At 45.0% G+C, this 14,676-nt stretch overlaps 1 protein-coding gene across 4 annotated transcripts in view; it reads right to left on the bottom strand.

Annotated features, from left to right (window-relative positions):
* Window positions 1–2,164: 2,164 nt before the first annotated feature.
* The window catches only part of RBFOX2 (RNA binding fox-1 homolog 2), a 167,418-nt gene continuing 154,906 nt past the window's right edge, over window positions 2,165–14,676 (bottom strand). For 2 of the 4 annotated variants that reach the window (XM_059817036.1, XM_059817039.1), the window contains 4 exons: window positions 12,362–12,401; window positions 4,691–4,779; window positions 3,658–3,730; window positions 2,165–2,504 (listed from right to left, as the gene is read on the bottom strand). In XM_059817036.1, coding sequence (XP_059673019.1) covers window positions 2,460–2,504; window positions 3,658–3,730; window positions 4,691–4,779; window positions 12,362–12,401 — 247 coding nt within the window. In that variant the 3' untranslated portion in view covers window positions 2,165–2,459. Of the gene's footprint in view, window positions 2,505–3,657; window positions 3,731–4,690; window positions 4,780–9,719; window positions 9,763–12,361; window positions 12,402–14,676 lie in introns of all 4 variants that reach the window. The other 2 variants (XM_059817038.1, XM_059817037.1) reach the window with 2 other exon arrangements.

Raw genomic sequence — 14,676 nt, 5'->3', positions numbered from 1 at the left:
GCAGACCTGCTGCGTGAGGAACTGCCTGCGGGAAAGGGAAGGGATGGCCTCCCTCAGCCCCTCCACCCACAGGTGGGTAGAACAAGTCCAGTAGAGGCTTTTGCTGCATCTCAGCTCCAGAAGTCCCCTGGCTGCCCTGCGGTGGAAATGGCTCCCCTTTAATATGACTATTTCTACCGCAAGTCCTCCCTCCCCTACCCCAACTCAGACAGTAAAAGCCCCCAAATGCCCCGAGTCCCCCTCATTTCCTAGATTTTGTGAAAGCCCCAACACCCTGTTCCCCCCTCCCCATTTTCAAGCTAACTAAAATATTGATATACAAACAACAAAAAAATTGTCATAACAGCAACAAACCAAACTTTGGCTTGGAAAAAAAAGTTAAAAACCAACAATAAAACCAGAAAAAAAATAAAAGGTGGCCAACAGGCTGGCAGTTTGGTGTCCCCTTTATCTAGCTATTCCTCCAGAGAATCAATAGCTTCAGGGTCTCTAGCTTAACTAATGGCTGCCCCATTCTTCCCATTTGAGGTGCCTCCTCTCTGCTGCGCACAGAGAGGCTACATGTATCACTGGGGAAGAGCAAGAAAATGCGTGGTTGTGCATAGCTGGGCCAGGACACCTCCCCGGGGCTCTGCTTGTTGACATCGCTTAGTGTTAAACGCAGCTTTCCTATTCTGGTATCAGCAGTGGATGGAGAAGCAGGTGTACGGCAGGAATTGGAGAGGCTCCATCAACAAACCCCCACTCCAAGCAGCCCTTCTGGGAGCGGTGGGCTCACCCCAGTACCAGTCAAGGGAGTCGAGGCAGCCTAATAAAACTGCGCTTCTGCATTTCTCTAGCACATGGTTAGAGTCCCTGCCTCTGATCACTGGGAGCACTCCAGGAGCCAGCGGCTGAGTGGGGAGGTCTGGAGAGCAGCAACTCCCCATCACAGCACAGCTCATGCAGTCAGCTAAAAATGCTGACTTTGAAACACAGCGAAATCACTGTACAAAGGGAGATGGTTTTGGGAGTCATGGAGCCCTCCCCTAAATAGTCTCCCTGCTTCCAAATCTTCTAATAAGTAGTGTCTACGTGGACTCAGCAGGCCAGGTGCACAACTTTCTATAAGAGGCTGGGCAAAAAAGACCCAGGGGCTCCAACGCAACTATGTAAGGGCCTGAAATAGCTTGTGGTGGGAAGTTCCTATGAATTCAGACCTTGCATAAACTGCTTCTGCCTCCCCTTAAACTCCTGACCAAAACAAAACTAATTCAGGATCACTTTTAGATACAAAAGTCCCTCTTCCCTCACACAAACCCACATGCTTGCCCCTTGCCTCAAGCAGCTTATATGTGACTTGTTTTTCCTCACTCATGTTATTTGGAACAGATTACTTGCAGAAGCGCCTAAGCAGCTCAGGATGAACAGAAGGAGAGACCTTGCACACTGGACCTCGGAGCGCCCAAGCACAGCACTGATGCACAGTTCTTCAGCTAGCTTTCTTCCTCTTCACCTCTGCAAGTTTAACTGCTTGCTGTCTGCAACGGAGGTACTTTGTGTGATGCTGCATTGCATCTGCCACTCCTCCAGGAAAGAAGAGGAGGAAAGGAACAGCAAGGGAGAAAGATCTTGAAAAGGAGGAAGGAAAACTAAGATAATTACAGCCACCAGCAATGGACAACAATCTGCTAGAATAATTGGGGGGGGGGGGGGGGGGGGGGGGAGGGGAGGGGTGAGATCATCCTCATCAAAAAACTCCTTTCAAAGTCTTGTCCCCAATACAGCAGATAACAGCCAAAGTCTTTGAGCAGGTTGAGGAAATCTTCTTTTGTCAAGCCTAAAATCCTGACACTGCTGAAACTGTCCCAAACCTGTGCAAGTCAGATGGTAATAAAAATGAGGAAAGTCTCTGCATTTCCTCCATTTCCAAATGTAAATGACTATTTCCCACCAGCATTTAGGTCCCAGCCACAGCCAAAGAGCGCTTCCTTCTGCAGACCAGAAACACAGCAGGTGGAGATTTCTCCATCACATCCTCTTGCCTCACAGGCACCAAGCACCAGACCCAGGGAAGTAACTCTGCCTGCGTGTTCCTGATTAATTGCATGATATTGGTTTCTAACAGCTTTCCTTATCACTAATCGCCTTCTCCGTGATTGGTAGGATAAGCTATGCACCAACATACAGACACGGAAATGCATTATTTTTACCACAGTTAAAAAAACCCAAAAAACGAAAACAAAAAAAAAAACACCAAAAAAATGCACAATCTTTGGAACAAAAGAATTAAAGGCAGAAATTTAAAGGAAAAAAAATACATATTCAAAGAACATAGTGAGGTATAAAAAAGTATTTTCTCTTTTGTTTTTTGTTTTTCCTCCTCGTCTTGCTATAGAGTTCCTCTACTAGTAAATATTGCAATAGCCAGGCCTCATGAACTGGGGGGGCTGTCCCACTTGCAGGGGGCTCACGTCACTTCAGTAGGGGGCAAATCGGCTGTAGCCACCTCGGTATAAACTCGCCTGTAGAAATTAAATGAGAGAAAAAGGTTGTTAGGAGGTGAACTGTGAAGAAAGACTCTGGACAGCACCCAAATGCTCTCAGAAGGACTAACTGTCCTGGCACTGACCCGCCACCATTAGCACCTCTAAGAAGCAAGAGAGGGGAACCTTGCCTGCAAAACCAAAGACATGGCTCAGGAGGACATGCTCATGACTAGCCAGCTGGAGGTGAAGTTTGGAAAGTCTTAGTTGAAGGGAGTTCTGTACCAGAGATGGGACTCATGAGTCGTAATCTCTGAGCCAGTTGTCTAGGCTGTCTTTATAGATAGCAGAGACCAGGACTTCCAGGATGCTTTTCACCTCACATTAAGATAAAGGTCTAAAATAGACATGATGACCTGGTATCCTAGAAGTACCTGCTTTTCCTTCATCGACCCTAAAGAATATCCACATGATGAGCTGCGGATCAAACGGAGGTGCTACACTGCAGATGTCTATATTTAGGTATCTTTTTCTCTAAACACATCTGTATTCCAGCCTTTGCAACACCACAGATACTGCACTGGCTAGAAGCAGATGGGCAAGCATGTGTTTTTAGCAAGCTACTCCACTCCCCTCTGATGCCAGCATACCTCGCTCCTGCCCTTGCATAACTACTGCTGGCAGGCAGGACACTGCATCCTTCCACTAGTGGAAGAGGGAACCAAGTGGAGCAGCTTTGCTGCAAGATGTCATGAGAACAATTTACTCCCTTGCTTCCTAGAACTGATTTCTCAACATGCAACACGAGCCTTTAAAGTTAATGAAAATGGCAAGAAAGGGTGTCTTGCATCTCTAACTATTGCTGGTTTTTGCTCTATATATCAACTTGATACACTTCTACTGATTTACCAACAACGTTCTGGCTCCTGACATTTCTGGCCATTCTTTTACCATCTCCTTTGTACTAGCTGATGCGCAAGACCAAGTGATAACTGGTCTCCTAGAACCTGGCTCCGTTCCTAGTGCCCACTCAAACATATGAATGCAGAACAACTGGGAACCCAGCGCTGCAGCTAAGGACCTCCTCAACAAAAAAGTATTTCTAGGTGAAGTTTCATTACCTGATATGCAGTGAACAGCTGTTCCCCATGCTGGAAATGAGAAACAGCACAAGAAAGAAAATACCACTTACCACAGCACCAACTCCGTAGCTAGCGGCAGGGGCAAGGGCATGGTAAGGATCTGCTGTGTACACCCTGCCATAACTGAAGAGAGGGAGAAAACATATTAAAAAAAAAAAAGAGAAAAAGAGTCACTTTGGAGGGGCAGAGAAACAGCTGTCTGACCACAGGCAATGGACGAAGCAGCATGCCCTTCTACACACATGTATGCATACATGCACACACATGCATGCAGGCAGCTCCTCTTCGAAGAGATCCTATGGGCATGCTGCCATGCATCATATGAGATGGGCGAGGGAATGGCCTGCAAGGAGGAATGTGGCAGAAGCCATGAGTTTGACCTGTAGCAAAGAGGTCAGCAGCTTTGAAATGACAGCTAGTGCATCCCTTACCTCGCGTGATGCAATTTGGGAGGAGAGTGACTGCTGGTGCTAGCACAGTGGCACAGTAACAGCTATTAAATGGAAAGCAGTGAGGAATTCTCCAGAATGAGAAGGGAGTATAAACTTTAATGGTCTCGCATGCACTAGGATTAAAACACGGCCTCACTGCACAGAATATGAAAAATATTAAGGCAAGCACTCTGATGATGATAATCTTTTGAATCTATACAGAGCTGCACGTTAAAGCAATTAGAGCACTGTACGAGCTGAGCAATTTTTACTTTATGGATGGGGAGAGAAACGCACCCAGTGATTAAACAACCTGCCCAGAGTCACAGAGCAAGGAGCTGGCAAAGCAAGCCAGGTCTTTTGACTCTGAGGCAGTAACCACACTGCCTCCTTTGTGCAGAGAATCACAAGGACAGGGAAGAGGCCAGGATTTGTGCCAGCTCACATACACCGGAGGGCAATACTGCCCAGGAGCAGAGAGACAAACCGTGCATTCAAGTCTTTCATGTTGGGTTGTGCATGCATGCGTGCATGTGCGAGTGCCAGTAAGACAAAGAAACAGGGGAATAAGTAGAGTACTGTAATGGATCAGTGCTCCTTGAATCCCTGAGCACAGCAAGCTAGCCCCCACGGACACCTCCCCCTTACATACCCATCGCTGTAAGCTGCTGCAGCGGCTGCAGCGGCCGTGGCTGCTGTTGCAGTAGCAGGCTGTGCATATCTGTAGGCTGCATATCCACCCTGCAGGAGAGAAGAGAACTGACTTTACAGATACCTGTCCACCCATGCAGAGCATAAAAAATAAAAATAAAAAAAAGTCACACACATCACAAGGAGAGGAACTGTTTCAAACTGCATCAGCTCCCATGTCATGTCTATCACAAGCATCACCCATTAACTCACGCATATGCCTTTCCTCAGAAGGACCAGGGATACTCTTCCATTACCCCATTTAGCAGAAGAATAAACTAAAGCAAGCCTGAGCATGGTTATATCCCTGCAGGAAATTAAATTTGGCATGGAGGAACTGAAAACCAAAGGAGAGCTGAAATCTTGCATGCAATGTAATTTTTATGTCCCCTTCCTCTTACACTGGGGAAATCAGAGGTAGGCACTTTCTGTGCAGTGTGTATTTTAGAAAGGGGACCATTCAGAGAAATTCCTGCTTTTTTTCCCCTCTATCTCTTTTTCAAGCCTGGGAAACCTAAAAGGCTAGAATTTCATTTGGCCCAGATGTGTAAAAGTACCAATAGCCAGAGAAGCGAAAAAGCAATCAGGAAAAGATGGTCAGAGAGAAGACAGTCCCTGGTGGTCTCGGGGCTGGCAACAAGAAAACTGTCATTGATACCAGCCAGACCGTTCTCCCCTCCCTCCATATAAGAAGGAAACAGGTCAGGGGAAATTATGCCAGAGCAGTCTATATTGCTGCTGCATTTCTGCCCATGCTACACACTTGTAGTAAAGGTCTTTAAAATGCTTACACTGGTAAGAGGTAGTTACTAAAAATGTACTTATGGCTGGGTTGGCAAAATGTGAATCCTGACCCAGAGGAAGACCTGCGAGTCTCCTCCCGTAACTCCCACAAGGAGCTCTTGGGGCAGAGGAAGACCTGGCTCAGACAGGCGGCTCTGCACACCCTGCAGTAATGAAGGACGGATGCCAGCCACCTTTCAGACCAGGGGCAAAGGCTGCATGGCAGGCAGCAAAGAGGGCTCTGAAGCCCAGGTTAGATCTTTCTTTATTGTACACTTCTGAACACATTTTTGTTAACTTGGGGAGGGCAACGGTAAATGAACCATGGCTTTGATTTGCTAGAAACACTATGAGCCATAAATAACATCAGAAAATTCCAGATTGCTTCTGGTGTGGTTTTTTTTTCCCCCTCCAGTTGACATTTCAAGGTCTGAAGGACCAGAAGGCAGACTTAATGCTCTTCACCTCCAGAATCAGCTCAACATACCTCTACCACTTCTCCCCTACACATTGTTTGCATATATGTAACTATGAGTACAAGATCAGCTCTACTACAGGACTGTGTGTTTGCTCAGCAGTGCTCAGTTTTGGGCTGGGTAGGCTTTAAATTAGAAGTAATGATTTTAAATTACTTTTCGTTGCTTTTGTGGGGCCTGCATTAGCCCCACGAAGGCTAACACGCTATCCAAAACACGCCTGGGGACTCTTTCCTACGCCAGAGGAGAGGGACTTACAGCCTCTTCAATCTTCTAGTTAACAGAGGAAAGAGCAACACAAATCTACACCTCTGAAACATCACCACGTTGCCTGAAAGAGATGTTACAATTTTGCCCTTTTAATCTCATCTAGCTGTTTCAATCCCTGCATTTTGGATTGATGGTTTGGGGAGGTTTAACTTGGTTTTGGCATGCAATCATTGCACCACCATTACTCCCACCTCCAAAACGTGACAGAGATGAGAGGAATAAGGTGTAACCTTAGTCCAAATCAAACCTTCATCAACCTCACTAAATTAAGACAAACTTCATACCAATGTCATTGTGGTATTCCCTTAAGTTTATGAGCTTCCTGAACTCTCGATGGGGTCTGTCACTTAGGCATGGCGTATGAGGCATTTTCGTCTGTCACAACTCTCCTCAGAGCAGCCGACTTTAGCATGCACCCAGATTCCCACTCCGCCTCACACTTGCCAGCCACATTTCGGATCAGGAGCCATTTCAAATGTGCCTGGCACATACTCTGAACATGACAGCGAGATGCAGTTTGAAACCAAAAAGGGTTATCATGTAATTCTCTTTTAACTCATGTCTCTCGTAAAGGAAAATGAAACTAAACCAAAACAAAACAAAAAAAAGAAGAAAAGAAAAGAAGGGTTGGAATCAGGTGTGGGAGGGGGAATGGCGTAACATTTATTAATCAAAATTAAAAACTAAGCATGCTGACATCTGGAGCTAGAACAACCAGCAAAGTCACCACGTTCAGACTCATATTGGCTAGTTCTATCCATCCCAGCATTCTCTTGGGACAGCAGTTCGCCCTAGGCTCTACCACAAGCTCAGTGAAGTACACAGCCTCAAGTACTAGAGCGTGCAGCCACAACAACCTGCTATTACGGAAACAGTCAGTCACCACTGGAGTTAACATTCCAACCTTAACGACTCCCGCAGCCTCCCACCCTCACCCCCCGAAATGGCTCCCACCCTAGCCCTGTCCCACACCACAATGTTAATAATTATAACAAGCAATAACCCATCTGTTATATCAGAGAAGGGAACAGAGACTCCACTGAGAGATTTAGAGCGGGATGTTAACATTTCTTCAGTCAACTGCACAACAAACAAAAAAAAAAAACAGGAGAAATAATTCATTGGAGAAATGAAGTTAAGAAATAGCTGACATGTGTATTGCTTTTTAACCATGCACTGATGCAAAATTGAAGCTACTGTTAATTTAAAAAAAAAGAAAAAGTCACAGGATAGAGGTACACACACGCGGGCAGACCCGCTCAGCTCAAAGCAGTCAGCAAATTCTACTGGTGTGTACTTCAAATAAAACCAAAAATGGGGATTATAATGGCCATGGTACGTTCCTGTCATAGGAGCAATGAGTGTGGACAGCTGGGGGATTTCTGACACAGGGATGTATTTAGCATAACCAGCAGGTCCAAATACACAAAAACAGGGTGAAGGAAAGAGGAGGGAAGTTGCGACTATTACTCGGTATTTCGTAAATGCTTTCACCAAGCTCTGGGACCAGTACAGATCAAAGGAGACACTGTGCAAGTTGCCTTACCCAGCTTATGCTCTTGTTCTCCATAACCCAGGACCCACCTATAACTCCATCAATGCATCTAAAGGCCTGCTCGGCTTGTCCAATGCACCAGTTATTTTCTCCTGCTATTCCTGTTCACACACAACTTTACGGATGAGCTCTGCGTACCAGTTAACCTCAGCTATACGGTCCTACCACTCCTAGTGATTTCTGATGCCACTCACTTTGGGTACTCTAGTAAATATAAACCCTAACAGAGTATAGCGTTTTTAACAAACATGAACAATCGTGTTTTCCAATAAAAGAAATAATAACTAAAAAAAAAAAAAAAAGCCCTTGCTAGGTGCACCACACTTCTCCAGTGCCACAGCCAAACTGCAACAGAATTCACCATTGAATGGCATAGTCCCTGAAACCCAGGACAGCCACGTAAACTCCCACTCCATCTATTTAAGTGAAGTGATTCCACAGGGACAGGTTTACCCATGGAGGTTCAGCTTTTAAAATCATTAGCCTCGTCTCAAAAGAAATGAGTGTGACTGAGCTTCTTGTGAAGATATTAAGTCTGAGACTTTTCTGTCAAATGGACAGTTAAACACTGCCTCAACAAGGAAATGGGAACTAAGGAAAAGGCTTATGTGTTTTTACTGGGCAGTAAGTTAACAACCAAAAGTACCGTCTAAATCAAGATTGGTCCTTTCTGGTACAGTCTTTTGGATTGTCTGGAAAGCATGTGAGAGAGATGAACACAACCCTACATGTTGCATATGTTAATTCAAGTTCTCCTTCTCCAGATATCCTGCCAGTGTTGCTGGGGCTGTGCTAAACCCCTTTCCCCATGCGAATGTGTAGCGCTTGAGCCTATAGATCTCAACTGTCAAACAACCGTATTTGCTCAGGTATTCACAAAAGCCCAAATCTAAAATTACTCTTCCGTGATGCTATTGTCCTTGGTTCATCAATGAAGCAAGAATAAATTTTTTTTAAGTTCTTTCTTTAACATTAGATGACAGCTTTTTCAATATTGACATATGTTCTCCAAAATAACACAAACGTGGCAAAAGAACATATACAGGAAGCTGCAATGCCAACTAAAGCAGCGTTCCAATTACTGAGCATGTTAATGTAGATAAATGAGCACTTTAAGACTATACAGTTCAGCTCAAAATAAGTCCACCTTCTCTTCCACTCTTCAGGTCTGTATTAGGTGACCAATCCAATGAGAACATGAGGAGATCCAAAACTACAGCTTACTATGTCAGTGGATCCTATGGTATAAACCTCCCTTTTCTTTTTCCCTTGCTGCCTTAGATGGGCACACAAAGTGCGTTACTGTCCTTCTTTACTCCAAAAAGCCTTTATGCCACTAAGACACGAGCGTTCCCATACCCCTGCAGAAATGTGTAACTCATGGTACCAGTTAGATACATTTGACCACCTGCCAGGTTTAGGCACTGAGCACAATTTCAGAATCTTTTATTTGTTGTATCTCAAATGTGTCTTTCTCCACCCCCAAACTGCCCTACAACAGAAGTTAAGAAGCAGAAAGGGCTAGAACCGTTTCCAGTATTTCTGTATTAGAAGGGTGGCATATGTGCACCAGGAATGAGCATGAATGAATTAAAAGAGGTGACAGGACAACGGTGTCCATTGCAGCAGGTGCTTCTACATGGTAATGGGACAAGCATGACCTTGTTAACCCTTCCACTGAATTTATATTTTTTTTATGTTTTTTCCGAATGAAATGCCACTCGGTGTGAAATCTGGACACACGCCGCCCTGCCATAGCGGGGGCTTGGATCACACATGAGTCTGCGCTGCCCTAAAAAAGCCTCTGTTCCCATCTCTAATGTGGTGCTGGAATGGTTAGTATAATTCAGTTTTTTCCACTGCAATCCACAATCTGATTGGTTGGCAGGTCACACTGGCACTCCTACCTGAGGTATTTTAGCGCTAATGATTGGTTCCTGTAAGACTATTCTATAACAGAACACAGGAAGAGCAGTTCAAAAAAACACAGCTGTGGAAAGAAACAATCATACAAACAGCCCACGGCGGGGCTCACCAGCCTTTTCTTTCCAGTGGATGCAAGCACGCTTTTCACAGGCAGGAGCAGTCTTCGCATGGGTGGGTTTGTTTGGGTTCCCCCCCACCGCCCAGATTGACCCCATTGTAGAAGAAAGATAACCTTTCTTATGATCCGAAATGAAGCCCTCTGCATCCTGGGGCAGGTTGTTTTATGAATTCAGGTGTCTTGCCAGAGTGGGACGCATCCAATAAGAGATGGAATGCCTTCTTCACAGAAGAAATGGCTAGCAGGATGGTTGCCCCAGGAAAGAAAAAAAGGAGTGAGGAAGAGGAGGAGGAGGAAAATGAGAAATTGGTGCATAACATGTATGCAGAAAAAGCAGTCCAAATTCGGGACAGTTCCCCTTCATCTTGCCTACCACTAACCACTACCTGCCAGCTCAGCTCCTTTCCACCGTTCCTTGACACAACCCTACAGACTCAGAAGATCTAAGGGAACCTCAATTTAACTTTCCCCCCAGTCCTAACTGAAGTATCCTCTGCCATCCCTCCCACAATCTGGACAAGCCTTTCACAGCAACCAGAGGGATGTAAGCAGTGCAGTGAAAAGCACAACAAATCAGTGGGACACAGGGACACTAATCATTCCACCTGTGCCAAGCAAATCGTTTGGAAGGGTTACTTCATGTTTGAATTATGGTCACTTTTTCCTGAGATCCACGGGAGGGTTCTGGGCAGCAGTAACATAGGAAAAAGCACCACCATCTACCCTTGATGAGTCCTCTCTTCTATCATCCTGCCTTCTGACAGTGAGACAAAGGCCACCAACAGCAAAATCGTCAGAAGTTCACCTAGCTGTTCTAACCTGACTTGGGGGCTTGGTTTTATGTTACATGATCCTACTGCAACTGCAGCACTGCGTGGTTACCGGGATTCTTCATTACTGAAGTCTCTGTCCTTAGAACATGTTAAGCCTCTCCTCCCCACCTGCAATGGAAGCTCTGAAGGAGCTTTCTCAAAAGAAGTAGGGAGTAACCCTGGCTGGTCTTCCTTTTCAACATGACAGCCTCTTATATGTCATACTCTGAGGGAAGAGGCACTAAGCATTGCTCACTTGCTTGCTTGCTTGCTGTAGCAAAGTCAGTGGTCTGGAAAGCTGGTGTTTTAGGAGTGAGGCGGGAAAACCCAGAACCCTCTGTAGTCCTTGACAGTTTTATAAAGGAACACTTGACTAGGTAGATCAATTTTTAAAGGACTGCGCACACGACAGTATATGTAAGAATGAAGAAATGTACCCAGTATCTCTGTGCTCAGACTGCATGCCTTCCAACGGCTCTAACTGTGTTGGGAAAACTGCCTTTACACGACTTGACCCTCCATGTAAGCCAACAAAATCCAAAAGCTAATTCCATCCTTATCCTGAGTCTAACACCAGGGTCCTCTTTATAAATGTCAGAAGTAGCACCTTCAAAGGAGCAGGGATGTGAAAACCATGCAGACAACCGTGCCGTTACCCAACACGAAACTTCCCCAGCTCCAAAGAGCTATTATCTACACTACCACGAAAGGGATCTCTGCTAGAGCTAGGCAGGCCACAAGTTGCGATGGCAGTAATGGACCTGAACATTTTGGCTTTGAAAGGCATATTCCTACCATAGCTGCTCCACAACAGCTCTCTAAGGGAGAGGAAACCGCTTTTCTCACTGTCCAGTCAGAATCCCTCCATCTATGACTCACCTAAGTATACACAGATGCCCTGGAGATCTGCAATACAGACTGGCTGGGTAGGACAAGAACAATGACAGGACAGTCTCCTGTGGTATCAGAGCTAATTCACAGACAGGAGGCTGCTGCTGACTCTTCTAACCGAACATCTCCACATATTTGTACTTTACAATTCCCCAAAGAGGCGAGAGAATCTAGCCTATTTAGGTACCATTTCTACCAGTAAAATGAGATGTCAGTTTTTACTCTAGCATCTTGGTCTCCATTTTTAATCAGTCCCAGTGTCCCCCCAAAGGGATAATCTCCACATCCCAGTGGCACATGAACATTTTTAAACATACAGCTCACTCAGAGTAGTGTGGGCTGCACAGATTAAACCTGAAAGGGCCCCAAGAGGGGAGAGAAAGGGGAGGGCGGAAGGGGAGAAGGAAAGGGAAGGTCTGAGGCTAAACCAGTCCTGTTATTTTTATTTCCAAATTATGTAAACGAGAGAAGTGTTGAGAGAAATTTTAATTCGCTAATCATCTCTCATGTTGATTAGTAGCAGTGTGCATGTGGGGGACAGGACACCCAGTAAACTGACCCTGGCAATGATCAGGAAACCCAAAGGCTTAGGACTTGCACCCAGGGGCAAGCGCAGTGACAGAGAAGCATGCTTGCATTCCTAAATATATAAATATATATATCCACAAGGAGAAGAAAATTAAAGTAAATGATATTTAAAAAAACCAAACCAAACAAACAAACCAAAAGAAAAAAAAAGAAAAAAAAAAAAGGCTGGCTTGTCAGGGGTTGGGGACAAGAAGGCTCCGGTGTGTGTACTTACATAGAGGTCAGCACCGTAAAATCCGTCCTGGTAAACCACACTGCAGAAAATCCACACAAAAACAAAAAACAAAAAACAAAAAACAAAAGAACAGAAAACACATTCCGGTTATTGAGGACGGCAGCATGCACATGCGTTTTACACAGGCAGGTGATGTATGAATCCACAACCTGGGCTTTTGGCAGGAGCAAATCAGCAAGAGAATGTGGGTGCGCACGCACGCTAGACGGCTCCAAGTCATCTTCCATAGCATGCAAAAGGGGAAGGGGTGGGCAGAGGGGGAGACAGTATGCAAAGGAGAGAGGGAGGGGAATCACCATCTTGTACAATAAAAATAGGCTCAAAAAGATCTCATGTCCTGAAGAAGAGAAACAAGGGTTTAGAAACCTCCACTCTGGTTATTCTCCTGGAATGATTTTAGTTACCCCCTAAACACATGGAAACATTGGCTTCATGAAGTGCGCTTCTGAAATCGAGGAGCCCCCTCAGAAGGCATCCCACATGGGCTGGAGTCCCTTATGTCAGAAGCATGTTTCAGAGAGTTGTGTATGATTACACATTTCGAGCTTCACAGGGCTGCATGACTTTGTTTCTGACATCCATACATCACCTGCTTTTATCCTGCACATTAGACATGCGATAAGATTTGGCTGATCACACAAGCATGCAAAGTATTATTATTGAGCATCTTAAAGAACCAATGCAACACCTCAGGAAAACAAGTCAATCAATTCTGATCAAAGTAAACACAGAGAAATGTAATTAAAAAGAAAAAACCAAAAATACCCACAATGCATTGCTTTCACAAGCAGAGATAATGAGCTAAAAAGGTTAGGTGACTGGTCCAAGGTCCGAGAATTGAAAGGTGCAGTGGGAGTCCCTGGTAGTAACGACCTATTGCGTAGCAGAGAGAAGCAACTGGAAGGGTTTCCATGGGATGGTGCTTTTTCTGCTTTAAGCCATAGTTTTCTTCTCTCAGAACTTCAAGCAGGAAAACTGTTAAACCAGAGCCTGGGGTTCCCAAAGAGCCACTCTTACCCGGAGCATTTGCTAGCGTAAGACTACACAGCTCACTTTGGGGACAGGGGTCAGGGAAGGATGAGGAAGGAAGAGAGGGGATGCCCCCCACCCATTTTAGTTCAGCTGTGTGCTTCATAATGAGGAATTTCCTCCTACTTTGTCCTCTGAATAGCTCCGCACAAACTCGCTCAAGGCTTTAAAAAGCGTTAGCTCCACCATCTGTGATGTTCGTGGATCTGATATGCATGACTTACCAGTAGCATTAAGGAAAAAGAAGGTATGGAACACTAGCTTTTCTTTTGATTATCATTTTTTACTCATCAGATGGAATGTGAAATGCTGCCAAGAGCCTGCCACCCTCAGACACCCACCTATTGTAAGGCGCGCACACACAAAAAAAGCCCCGCAGACCTTGCCAAAATTCTGCATGCTATTACTAAAAAACAAAGTAAAATTTTAAAAAAATCTGTTGCAGTGTTAGCTACTGCTTTAATAATTTAGTCTTGCTGTCTTCCCCAGGAAAAGTAGACTCCATTCCCAATGGACAGGGTTACTACGGTGTCCGAGAGCATTGGGAGCAGATATGAAGATAGAGACCCTTGTTAGAGCAAGAAGGGAGCCACTTCAGCAGGGAGAAGCAGGCCATAAGATGATTTCTGTTGAAGCTAAATTTTTACAACCACATAACAAAGAATTTGGCTCCTGGGGCAGTGACTTACATTGCTGGGTTCTCTATCTAGGACCAGGAGTGTTTTAGCAGTGAAACTCCACCTGCTCCTGCAGGAAAGGCAAACGCATGACAGAGGAAGTGACTGTTGGTTTATGAACAGGTTAGCAGTTTTAACAGTTATTCCAAACACAATCAGTTGGATGAATACAAGCATTACCACATTGGATCAGGCCACTATTCCTGTAACTTAGAATCATGTCAGCAAGAGATGCTAGCATCAGCTCTCCAGAGAAAACTGCAAGGAACACTAATAACAGGTAGGAGTAAGACTTCCTGAGTCCAAACAACAAAGCACACGTCTACCCTCCGTCTCTCCTTCAGTTATGACTTGACTGACACCAACTGCCAGGGCTAAAATTTAGCAAGGTTTATTTATATGCTAGAATATCCGTATCTGTGATTCTTAATGCTAGCAAAAACTGAGAGAATTCCTTCATTTGAGAACCACAGAGACCATTCTGGTTATGTAGACTGACCAGAAGCATAAAGCAGCCCAGCAGCCCATCAAATCTCAGTGGCATCTGCAAAAAGCCCATTAGCTGAGCTAAAACACATCCACGAGAAA

This window comes from Gavia stellata, chromosome 4, assembly GCF_030936135.1.
Source record: "Gavia stellata isolate bGavSte3 chromosome 4, bGavSte3.hap2, whole genome shotgun sequence".
Taxonomy (NCBI): domain Eukaryota; kingdom Metazoa; phylum Chordata; class Aves; order Gaviiformes; family Gaviidae; genus Gavia; species Gavia stellata.
The sequence above is the reverse complement of the archived record's forward strand: the minus strand, read 5'-3'. Positions and strand labels throughout refer to the sequence as shown.